The following is a 12,363-nucleotide window of genomic DNA, read 5'->3' as shown; positions in this document are numbered from 1 at the left end:
TTTATCTAAATGTTTACATCGTGTAACGTGTGCAGTCTAAGAACGGGGAAAATTCATAGAATAAATTCCTAGCGCAGATGCGTCCCTTTAATAGTTAACATTAAGCGGTAAAACGGTTTAAAATTGTAACCCTTTAACATTACTATTCTGAGATTCTGGTTATTTGTCAGATTTCTAGGCACCAGTTCTATCTCCTTTCCGTATATCAAGTTCTTGTCGCTTCTGCAAGTGGTCGATGTATTTCAAGCACGCAAAAAATGTATATTTTATTGTCGGCCGTTGCAAGTTTAGGTCACGTTTTGGTCACTTTTGAACGCAATTATTGAGATGACTCTAATTTTCCCGTTAGAATAATATTGAACAGCAAATTGTGTCAAGAGTAGCTTTTCTGATTCTTGCAATCATATACAGGCGTGAAAAACAAACAAACAACCCCCACTTTTCTTTAATAGATATAAATATAAGTCGCTCGGTAGTGTGTCATTCTGTCATCGGTATAGCTACTTTGTCAGTTTTTAAAGCTGAAATAGTGTGTTGCTTTTCCTAAAAAAAATTATCATAATTTGATTGTTGTACATCGATCAACTTTTATCGCTCTAGAACAATTTAATAATACAATATTTAGTGGACGGTGAGTTAAGTAGAAAAATTTAATTGATGATTAAAAATCATGTCTACATACCGATTTGCCATCCCCCATTGTTTTATATAAGAATATTCGAGAAAGTTTAGGGAAGATCACTCACGGTTTATTATTGTATAGTTTCATAATAACTTGTTATTAAAACTTATTTCATACATTATTCCGGGGGAGGGGGGGGTTCAACGCGCCATCATTTATAAGGAGGCGTGGTGGCGCATATTTAGTAGCTAATAAACGTTACAGAATGGGGTAGGGGTTGGTTAAAATTCGAGTATGGCATTACCAAACGTTAAGTCAATTATATCCGCCCATGGCCCTAACGTCATTACCTACATATTAATTGACCTTGGCAATGTCCCAGCTCCCGGAACATTACCCCGACCCTAGTACTGCTTAGGGTCGTTACATATTGAGAATTACCTTAGGTTAGTGTTAAAATAACGTTAAGTTAAGTTTAACGGCATTATTTTGTGACGTGCTTTGTTAAGTACAATTCTGATACAACCCTCGCAACTGTACACATTGTAATAAGATCATACTGTTTGTAATAGGACTGGTAAGTAGGTAACGGTGACGTTTATGGTACTGGGTCGCGGGTAATGAGGAGCAGATACTTGGTAGCGTGTACTAGGTATCGGGTAGCAGGTACTGCGTAGAGGGTAATGAGTAGCAGATACTGGGTAGCGGGTACTTGGTAGCGGGTAGCGAGTACTGGGTAGCGAGTACTGGGTAGCGGGTAATGAGTAGCATGTACTGGGTAGCGGGTAATGGGTAGCGGGTACTGGGTAGCGGGTAATGGGTAGCGGGTACTGGGTAGCGGGTACTGGGTAGCGGGTACTTGGTAGCGAATACTAAGTAGCGGGTACTGGGGAGCGGGTACTGGGTAGCGGGTACTGGGTAGCGGGTACTGGGTAGCGGGTACTGGGTAGCGGGTAACGGGTACTGGGTAGCGGCTACTTGGTAGCGAATACTAAGTAGCGGGTACTGGGTAGCGGGTACTGGGTAGCGGGTACTGGGTAGCGGGTACTGGGTAGCGGGTACTGGGTAGCGGGTACTGGGTAGCGAATACTAAGTAGCGGGTACTTGGTAGCGGGTAGTGGGTAGCGGGTAACGGGTACTGGGTAGCGGGTACTGGGTAGCGGGTACTTGGTAGCGGATACTTGATAGCGAATACTAAGTAGCGGGTACTGGGTAGCGGGTACTGGGTAGCGGGTAGTGGGTAGCGGGTACTGGGTAGCGGGTAGTGGGTAGCGGGTAACGGGTACTGGGTAGCGGGTACTTGGTAGCGAATACTAAGTAGCGGGTACTTGGTAGCGGGTAGTGGGTAGCGGGTAACGGGTACTGGGTAGCGGGTACTGGGTAGCGGGTACTTGGTAGCGGATACTTGATAGCGAATACTAAGTAGCGGGTACTGGGTAGCGGGTACTGGGTAGCGGGTAGTGGGTAGCGGGTACTGGGTAGCGGGTAGTGGGTAGCGGGTAACGGGTACTGGGTAGCGGGTACTTGGTAGCGAATACTAAGTAGCGGATACTGGGTAGCGGGTACTGGGTAGCGGGTACTGGGTAGCGGGTACTGGGTAACGGGTACTTGGTAACGGGTACTTGGTAGCGAATACTAAGTAGCGGATACTGGGCAGCGGGTACTTGGTAGCGAATACTAAGTAGCGGATACTGGGTAGCGGATACTGGGTAGCGGGTACTGGGTAGCGGGTACTGGGTAGCGGGTAATGAGTAGCATGTACTGGGTAGCGGGTACTGGGTAGCGGATACTGGGTAGCGGGTACTGGGTAGCGGGTACTGGGTAGCGGGTACTGGGTAGCGGATACGTGATAGCGAATACTAAGTAGCGGGTACTGGGTAGCAGGTACTGGGTAGCGGGTACTGGGTAACGGGTACTTGGTAACGGGTACTTGGTAGCGAATACTAAGTAGCGGATACTGGGTAGCGGGTACTTGGTAGCGAATACTAAGTAGCGGATACTGGGTAGCGGATACTGGGTAGCGGGTACTGGGTAGCGGGTACTGGGTACTGGGTAGTGGGTAGCGGGTACTGGGTAGCGGGTACTGGGTAGCGGGTACTGGGTAGCGGGTACTGGGTAGCGGGTACTGGGTAGCGGGTACTGGGTAGCGGGTACTGGGTAGCGGGTACTTGGTAGCGAATACTAAGTAGCGGGTACTGGGTAGCGGGTACTGGGTACTGGGTAGTGGGTACTGGTAGCGGGTACTGGTAGCGGGTACCTATTACTCTCTAAAGCAAAGACTAGCTGAAAAAGCTAGTATATATATATATATATATATATATAAATGTTTCAGAAATGCCCATCGCTACAACATCTTGCTCCAAGGAATATGTTCTGCCTCAGCTTAATACCAAGAGCTGCCAATATACTCTGAAATTTATTTCTCTTTTTGACGATACTCTAATAAGAATATTTTCAGGCGCCTTTATTTATGAGCTTTTACCCATTACAGGCCAACAAGAGGTGGGTTTCTATAAGTGGAATATAATGTAAAGCATTTTTAAGTTTTAAAAAAAAATTTGAGAAAAATATTATTATCTGTGTAAGATCTTTAAAAGTTGCTTTTTTCTTGCACAGACATTCAACCTTATCAGCGACTCACTTGTGCAAGTGAAAGCATCGAATAACGTGTACATGTTCCTCCATTTCAATTACCCCTGTCTGGATGAAGATAGTAATCTGAATGTGCATCACCTACAGTTAATCCCGAATGATTTGTTTTTAAACAAGTACATATGGAGGTGTGTTAATTTCTTTCAATGTTTAAATATCTATATAAGAATATGCAGTGGTATACACAGGCTGAGCTAAGTGGGACAGAAACATTCCAGCACCGTTAAACAGGTGCATTGAGAAAATAGAGGATACCAATTTATGTCTCAGTGGACAAGTATAAAATGTCTAAATTTTGAATGTTATATATGTTAGGGTCAAGGCCCAAAGTGCGGCTAAAGCACGAATTAGTTGAATGTGCACATTGGCCGGCTTCCTTGGCCAAAGTTCGAAGCGCTTAGTATTGTCAGCGTATTTCGTAAATTGGCTAGTCAATACGCGCACTGAATAATTTTAAATTCTCAGCGATTTTAGTACATTAGCCGGCTAATGCGCACACTGGCCGGGATGCCCTAGCCTATGTCCATTGTAGGCTACAATGTGATGAAGTTTTGATAATCCTCGCTGCTATATCATTTTCAGTAATGTATTTCTCGGCTCATATACGTATAGCATTCTATATGCATTCTTGATACATTCTATATACATTATATATACATTGTTTATGCAATGCGATATGAACCAATCGGGCCGTCAAATGAAGAGGCATAATGTCGAATAAAAATAATATCACCTCGATGCGGTACATTGTCTAAGCTTGCAGCTTTGCATGTATATTATTTATTTGAGTGCCATCCATATTCCTTCTTTGTCTATCAGTTCCATAGTTATGTCAAGAGTATTTCCTATAGTACTTCTTTAAAATGTTCTTTCCACCTTTCCTGGGGGCCAAGAGGCGAGCCTGTCCGCACCTTTGCATGCTTACAGATTAATAATTGAGGCATCCATTGAAAATGTTATGACATATCCAATTAATTATCTATGTTTCTGAATTAAACATACAATGTTTTAAAAGACATTAAGATTTAATTTTCGTTTGCAGTACGCCCAAAGTGCAAAGTTGGTACGGACAATACCATTTCATTTCTATTGTCGCTCCGGACGGTCCATTTGAGATATTACTTGACCATGTCAAAATTAGGTATTTACGATATTATTTAGATAATGACCGTACACTAATTTTAATAATTTCGTAAAGCAACTTTCTAAATAAGTAGTGAGTTCCCATAAATACGGCAGGGGTTTAGGATGTGGTTATGAAGAAATCGGTGTTGGAAAGGGTCATTATTATTGTTGGAGTGTGTAATGGGGTGGGGTGGGGGATGTTTATTGTAGCAGTGGTCCTGACAAATTGAAGTGGATGGGGTCATGTATGTAGCTATGTGGGAAGGGGCAGGGAGGTGGTCATTTATGAAGACTGGTTGCAACCGATGCAATGATTCGAGTTTAAAATCCTTTTTGATCGCTTTTTACAACTTATAACTGGATAGGGGCCTACCTTTTCATTGTTTTTCCTTAGTTTGAATTTTAAAGAAGAAAAGGGAGTGGCCTGGACAACTTCTTTGTATGAAATTATGCCAGGACAACACGAAGCGTGTGCTATTCACGGACAACTCTTCGCAATTTATGCTTTGGGATGGGATGATGAAACTTATTTCGCACATGACGTTGGTTATGCAATAACAGATTCAAAAGGTAAAGTAAACACGTATTCTATTTAAATGCTTTTGCCTGTGGCGTAGTCAGAGGGATGGGGGGGGGGGGGTATAACCACTGTAACTTATTTAAATACCTTTCTGAATCAGTATATATGTATAATTGTTTATGTATGTTTAGAACAACCATCTAAAAACTGACGATATGTTCTCTCTGAGTTGGTTTTTTTTAACTACAGCAGTCATTGTTCTATAGTAACTAAGATAAACTATTGCATAGACCAAAACAATACTAGAGCTGTACAGTTGATATAGACTTACCTTCAAACCTTTCCATAACTTATTGCCCCTATTTAAATAGTCAAATAATTGTAATTGTTTTGTACTAGCCACATTAAAAGGCGATTTCGTCTCTTAATTATTATTAAATTAAACTATATTAAAGAATGACACAACTGTAAAAATTAATGTGTTCAAAATAATTAATATAAATGCAGAAAACACAAGAAAAAAAAACAAACATAGGAAACTATAACACATCAAACCTCCGTGTTTAAAATACTTTTGACCGGCTACTTTTTTTCACAAATTTAGGCGGGTATACGAGAGATTTTGAAAATAAAAATATATTTTAAAAGAAAAGGTATAAATGAGATATAAACATTTTAAAACATATTTATAACTCGCCCGAAATGAGATATAGCACATTTATATTTGATCTGTCTCATGATATACTTTGCGATGAAATAGGTTAGACTACTAAATTAGGAAATGTTTTAAAAAATTAATTGAATATTTAGTAACACATTTATATATATATATATATATACATATATATATATACATATATATATATATATATATATATATATATATATATATATATATATATATATATATATATATATATATTATATATATATATATATATATATATATATATATATATATATATATATATATATATATATATATATGTATATATATATATATATATATATATATATATATATATATATATATATATATATACATATATATATATATATATATATATATATATATATATATATATATATATATATAAAGGAAGGGGGCGAATAATGTTTGTTTGGGATGGCCTTTTTTTCTAGTTCCGCCTCTGACCAAAGACAAAGCCATTTTTTACTTAGCTTAGGCCCAAACGGTTTGGAGGGCCAGAGATTGAAAAGTGTAGGGTTAGATGAGACAGAGTATTTCAATGTTCACTCAATCGTCCCTTTACCCCTGGGATCTTTGGGCCATCACATTTGTTATTCTCATCATTTTTCCGTCAGTCCAGTCTACTCATTGTTGATGTCCTCTTCATAATGTCGTCTTTGCTTTTCCCCTCATTGCACCTTGCACCGATAGTATTGTTTTTGATAGGCTCTTGACTTGTGTGGCATGCCCTTATAATCTCAGTTGTTTTGTTTTGGCTATGCTAAATATGTTCTCAAATGGATATAACCATAGATTTTTCACGAGAACATCTTCATATACATACACATGTGTATATATATATATATATATATATATACAAATACATATTTAATGATGGAAAACATTTGAAACCCAGCCTCCACGGTTTTTGCCATATAATTAGTTTTTATTGTATATATCATCTCTTTTATTTCCATTTTTGCAAAAATATTTTATAATTAATAGAAGTTGGAGGCAAAGAAGATAGTAACGCTTTCTGGACGGTGATGTTCTGCATAGTAGTTTCCACATTGCTTTTATGTAAGTGTTTTGTTTTATTTCAATGAATGGTAATTGGAATGATTGAGATAGTTTGACTATTACAGTGTCTATGTGTTGTGGGACTATTATAATGACTTGGGTTTATAAGTTTTCTACAGTCTTTTCGGATTGTGGAGAAATAAAGGTTGTGAGGCTTATCCGGTGATTGGGGATTGCGGGATTACTGCAGTGATTTGGTTTTTGGAACTACGAGTGCGATTGATGATTGATGGGCTACTGCATTTACTTGGGATTGTGAGACTACTACGGTGATTTGCTCTAGTTCTACTTCAAAACCTGATGATTATGAAGCGACTACAGTGGCTTTTTGAGTTTCTTTCTTCCAGGCATCTCTTCGGGGGGGGGGGGGGGGGGGGAGAGGGGGAGGGCGAAGAAAGTCTACCACCCCCTCCGAACGAAATAGAATTTTTATATTTATATATAGAAAATATATACTTTTAACCGTGTCCGCCCCCCCCCCCCCCACGAAAATTTCAAGTGCCCTCCCCACCCCCACCCCCGGAGAAAAATAAGTCTGCATAAGTCTGGAAGAAACACTGTATTTGAATTGTGTGTCTTCTACTGTCGGTTGTTATGGTGAATCTTCTGCTATGGGTGGATATTGTGGGGCTACTGTAATGACTGTAAATTATCGTTATGATATTCCTTTCCAATTTTGTTTAAAGTTAGGCTTTTATGCAATAAAAACAACTTTTAAATTTTAATTCGCAGGTGTGATTGGTTATAAAGGATATGATTCGTACCGAAGAGAGAAAAAGACAAGCTCAAATAATATATCCCAACCTTCAAAAAGCCACCATCCACTTAATATTTGCGACTCCAAACAGCCAACAGAAAGTGAAAGCGTTTTGTCATCCACTGAAAGCAGCGGCCAACGAACACCAGGCAGTTCCAGTAGTAGCCTTAAACAATATGCTACTTCATGTCCGAGCGTTTGTCGCTGCTGGGGCATGAGCAACTTACACAGCACAGCGCAGAGACCTATAGATTTAAGTGATAACGAAGATGGTTCAAATGATTCTCTTGATGAATCATCGCTTAATACAAGAAGGAGGCACAAAAATAAAATGCTTTTGCTTTCAAAAAGTGCGTTTACACCTGCACATACACAGTCATATATAAAAACATATTGGTGATAAAATTACTGAACAAAATTCTAAATAGGCTATAGTAGTCACTATTGATACATTCATGTTTTATCTCCTGATACTATTCAAAACTCAGTGTTTTTTTTATTTCCATTCATATAAATAAATATATATATATATATATATATATATATATATATATATATATATATATATATACTATTCATCTTCCAAATGGATGTAAGTGTTAAGCTGTTGACTCTATTACTATTTTTTCTTCTTTTCATTGATTTCTGTCAATGTAGTGAAGTAATAGCTGTTTTTATGGACATGGTATTGATTCTTATACTGGATCTTTAAACACAAACCATAAGCCTGTGTTCTTTGATGTCTGCTGTTTTTTTTTTAGTACCTGAAGCAAACTAAGTGTTCCATTGGTAAATATCTACTGTTTAAAGCTAGATGGGAGTACTTTAATTTAAAATATTAGTTATATTAAAAGAGCAGAATGTATGTTGGCACAAGGTTTAAAAATAGATTATTTTGTTGACAAAACCAGTACTCATTGATCCATCCTCTTTTAATGATAGACAGCTACAAAAAAAAAACTGGGTCTAGATCATTCCTGAAGTTGACCTTTTAAGCACACATCTCACACAACACACACATATAACACAACAAATACACATCCCACAACAAATACACATCTCACACAACAAACACACATTAGTGTGTTCCGCTGTTGTGTTTCGAAGTGTAGTTGGTGGTATTCTTTATCTATCTCTTGTGTTATGTATTCGATGTCATCTTTATTTACCACAAGTTTTGGTCATTAAGCTATAAGAAACCTATCATCTGGTATAATTGTCTAATTATGGGAAGAAAAAACTTATATAAAATATATGTTTTTCCTCTTAAATACATTTCTATTGTAAATTCAAGAGTATTTTAAATATAATTATTTCTAGAATTTTGTTCTGATCAATTTGATGGCTATCAATTAGCTCTATTATAATCATTGGTCATTTTTAACTGTTGCACTAAAGCATCTTTTGTTTAGGCAGTTTTTCAACCAACTGATGTTAGGCTGGTCACTAACCTAATGATGTATGTTAGGGTGGTCATTCATCCATGTTTGAGATTAGGTGAATTAAGTGTTGATGAATCAATCTGTTGTCCTATGTGAGGCGTGGACGTAACTTAGTTTAATAGCAATATGTTTTTAACGTAAAGATGCGTCATCATACAGGTGCAACTATTCTAGCATCTTATCCAATTATCTGATTTCTCTGTATGCCACTGGTTTGGTGGTTTTATCTCAAGCAAACATTTTGTGTTATTTTTTATTCCTTCAATTCTCATTTAAAATGCATTTTCTAAAATGTAACGTCAAATAATTTTTTACCAAGAATAATGCAGTAAGCTAAAACTCAGAATGTCAATTTAAATTACTTTTCAGAAATGGCTGTTTTTTTTTATTGTTTATCTGCTAAAAAAATCATGTCTTGTCTTTCCATGCAATACAGTATGGTACAGCCTGAATCAGTCTCAGTGTCAGAAACGTATTGTGTAATATCTACTGTGGATAACTCAATGCGTATAGTCTATATTAGAGGCTCTCTAGTCGAGCTCGATGACTCAGGCTGATACTGCAGTCTAGGCTCATGACTTTGAATGAGACTGAAAAAATCATGACTGACTGAGGCAAAAAAAAACATGACTTTGCCATCTTATGTAGAGTTACAGCTTTGTCTAAATTATTTTTTTTTATAAAATAAAGAAGTTTTACACAGTCTGTACAAATATATCAAACGTCATTGTGCAGTTAAAATTTAATTTCCCTTACCTGCGTTTAACACCGTTTTAGGGGGGGGGGGGGATTAGTTTTAATTTTTGTGTGCGCATATTATTGAGCTATTAACTGGCTATTAATTGACCTGTGTTTTTGTGCTAGTGGTGTTGTTATTACTTTGTTGAGATGTGGGTGGTGTATAGTTTTCTGGTGGTGTTGTGCCTGATGTTATGTCATTCAAAAAACTTTATCTGGTTTAGAAAACACTTAAAACATCCAGACAGGATAAACAAAAAAAAATTGTTTAAAAATAAGGGAAAAATATATGTAAAAATATGCATAAATCCATTTAAACAGCAGGAAAAAATAAATTAATTAATAATCAAAACATGGTTAATGAGTTGTTGTTTTTTTAATTTAGTATTTGTGTTCATGTATTGAAGTAAAGTTATCAATTTTAGTATAATGAGGACCATTTGTGTATAGGCCTATAACTTAGTAATTTTAGTATGATGGTGATCAGTACCTGACCTAAGGTTAGTTGTTAAGTAATTTGATGGAGTCAATTAGGCCTAAACAATAGCATTTGTTTGATGAGTCACCACCTATAAATCAACTCCAGGACAGCACGACTTGTACTTTCAGTCGATACCGAGGAACTTGGCAGCGGTAGTGAGTACTGGGGTATCGATACTGTTTAACATATCGATACTTGAAGGTATAACATCCGGTGTATGATATCGACATTTAATATAATTATGTTAATGACCCCTCCAATCTGACCTTTGTGCTACTGAAATCAAAGACACGATTCTCGCTGTTTTGTGGGAGGAATGGGGGGGGGCAGTAGCGTAGCGAGGGGGGGGGGGGGGGCGGGGGGGACATATGTCCCCGGGCGCCGACCTTAGGGGCGCCAAAATGGGTTGGAAAAATAAATTGAAAGGTTGAGGGTGTGCAAATCGAAAGTTTGAGGGGGGTGGGTGCAAATGGAAATCTCGAGGGGGGGGGGGGGTGCAAATCGAAAGTTTGAGGGGGGCGGGTGCAAATCGAAAAGTTTGTCCCCGGGCGCCGGGAAGGGTCGCTACGCCTCTGTGGGGGGGGGGGGTTATCTCGTCGCAAAGTCTGATAGTTTTGCGTACCTATGATGGTAGAACTTGGTGATCTAAATATCTAACACGTGCACACACTTAATTTTAATTGCTGTCATCACTTCCTACCCAGACATTGTATATATAATGCCGACGCTACCTGAAATAACAGAAATCGGACCTCCAATCGTTTTTTTTTTTTTATAAAATTGATGGCTTTTAGCAGTAGCCAAATTGTGATAAATGGTTGACCCATCTTTTTAAAAACAAGCAGCCATTAAAAGTTAATTATCACTATCTCTATCACTATAAAGATCGCGTTACGCGGCGGTAACAAAAAATATTTATAAAATTGTACTGTGAATTAAATCTCACTCGCAAGTTTTGGACAACCAGCTTTAAGGTTAATCCTATTCATCAATGGAAAAATCACTGGCCTTCTTTAAATTGTGTTAAAAGGACAAGCCATTTGATTGAACAAAGCCCACAAAATTTGAGTTGTTCTTCGTGAAAAAACTTCCAAACGCCCCCGCACGTCATCAGCTGTCGTCGCTTTCTTCTGAAAAACTGTTTACAGAATGCAATGGTCCCTAAAATATTATACATTTTATTTCTGGCACACAATTCGGTTCATCAACTAATTTCAGGAAATAAAACACTGAATCTTATTCTTAACAAAACAGACTAGAAAAACGTGTTTTACTTCACCATGTGGTTGTATGAGTGATCGTCTAGTACAGGGGTCGGCAACCTGCGGCTCGCGAGCCGCATGCGGCTCTTTTGATGTCAGGATGCGGCTCGCCAGTTCTATAATAATTATATTATTTTATTTTCATAACTCATAAAAATATTATACTTTAAACTTTAAACAACTACTTTAAACAAGATAAAAACGCTAAGAACTGGTGGAGTAGAGTGTATACAGACAGCTGACAGCTGCTTAGGCACTAGGCAAAGCCGAAACAACCGTGCTGTGGTCAGCCCCGTGGCAGTTATTCCATGCTTTCCCCTACCGAAGTGCACATTTTAAAATAAACCGGGAGTTTATAAAATGTTAAAGTTTAACTTAACCAAATCATTAGACATTTGAACATTAAACGTTTGAATTAAAATTTAGCCTCTCTGATTATAAACATGCAAAATCAGATTCTTTTTTACTTTCTCGTACACAGAGCATAGAGAAAGTACGGTAATCGTGCACAAAAATCCCATGAAATTTTGACAGTCTTCACCGTTTTACACCTCAGTCCTTCATCACATCCGGAGTATTGAGGACTTATTTTAATCGGGCAAATATTATAAATCCAGATTAATCAAAATTTTGGCGTTTTATGCTTAATCCAGTCAGAAAAACTGGGTTTTGCAATTATGTTCGTATGTCTGTGTGGGTGTGTGTATGTGTGTATGTGAACATGATAACTTGAGTACCGTTACAGCTAGGTTCATGAAATTTCATATATAAGTATTTTATTAAATTTGTAGTTGTGCATCAACTTTTCAACGATTTTCGATAAATGGAAGTGGAACGCATTCTACTTTCAATTCTTCAAAAGCCTACAACTTTACTATTTCAGAGAGATAAATGACCGGAAGTAGTAATTTACGCTATTACTGATTTCTCAAAAAACGCATGTGAATTTATAAAGTACTAATAATATTCCGCAATAGTATGCACATTTTGTTT

The 12,363-nt window shown here is 37.6% G+C and overlaps 2 protein-coding genes across 2 annotated transcripts in view; one reads left to right on the top strand and one right to left on the bottom strand.

The window, feature by feature from the left end:
* The window catches only part of LOC131947448 (serine/threonine-protein kinase MARK2-like), a 102,995-nt gene that overhangs the window by 81,785 nt on the left and 8,847 nt on the right, over nt 1–12,363 (bottom strand). The window lies entirely within an intron of this gene.
* Nucleotides 2,957–7,862, top strand: LOC131947449 (uncharacterized). Its single transcript, XM_059308665.1, has 6 exons — nt 2,957–3,124; nt 3,239–3,402; nt 4,317–4,415; nt 4,794–4,969; nt 6,616–6,690; nt 7,423–7,862. Exons 1-6 carry the CDS (start codon nt 2,957–2,959, stop codon nt 7,845–7,847), a joined length of 1,107 nt encoding a protein of 368 aa, XP_059164648.1. The 3' UTR covers nt 7,848–7,862.

This window comes from Physella acuta, unplaced genomic scaffold (genome assembly GCF_028476545.2).
Source record: "Physella acuta isolate Inbredline_101_S28 unplaced genomic scaffold, ASM2847654v3 ptg000593l, whole genome shotgun sequence".
Taxonomy (NCBI): domain Eukaryota; kingdom Metazoa; phylum Mollusca; class Gastropoda; family Physidae; genus Physella; species Physella acuta.
Note: the sequence above shows the minus strand (reverse complement) of the source record. Positions and strands in the feature narration are given on the sequence as shown.

Coding starts and splice junctions, on each gene's coding strand:
- LOC131947449 (XM_059308665.1), top strand. CDS start 2,957: ATGCCCATCGCTACAACATCTTGCTCCAAGGAATATGTTCTGCCTCAG. Junction 3,403..4,316: donor TTAAACAAGTACATATGGAG/GTGTGTTAATTT, acceptor TTTCGTTTGCAG/TACGCCCAAAGTGCAAAGTT. Junction 6,691..7,422: donor AGTTTCCACATTGCTTTTAT/GTAAGTGTTTTG, acceptor TTTAATTCGCAG/GTGTGATTGGTTATAAAGGA.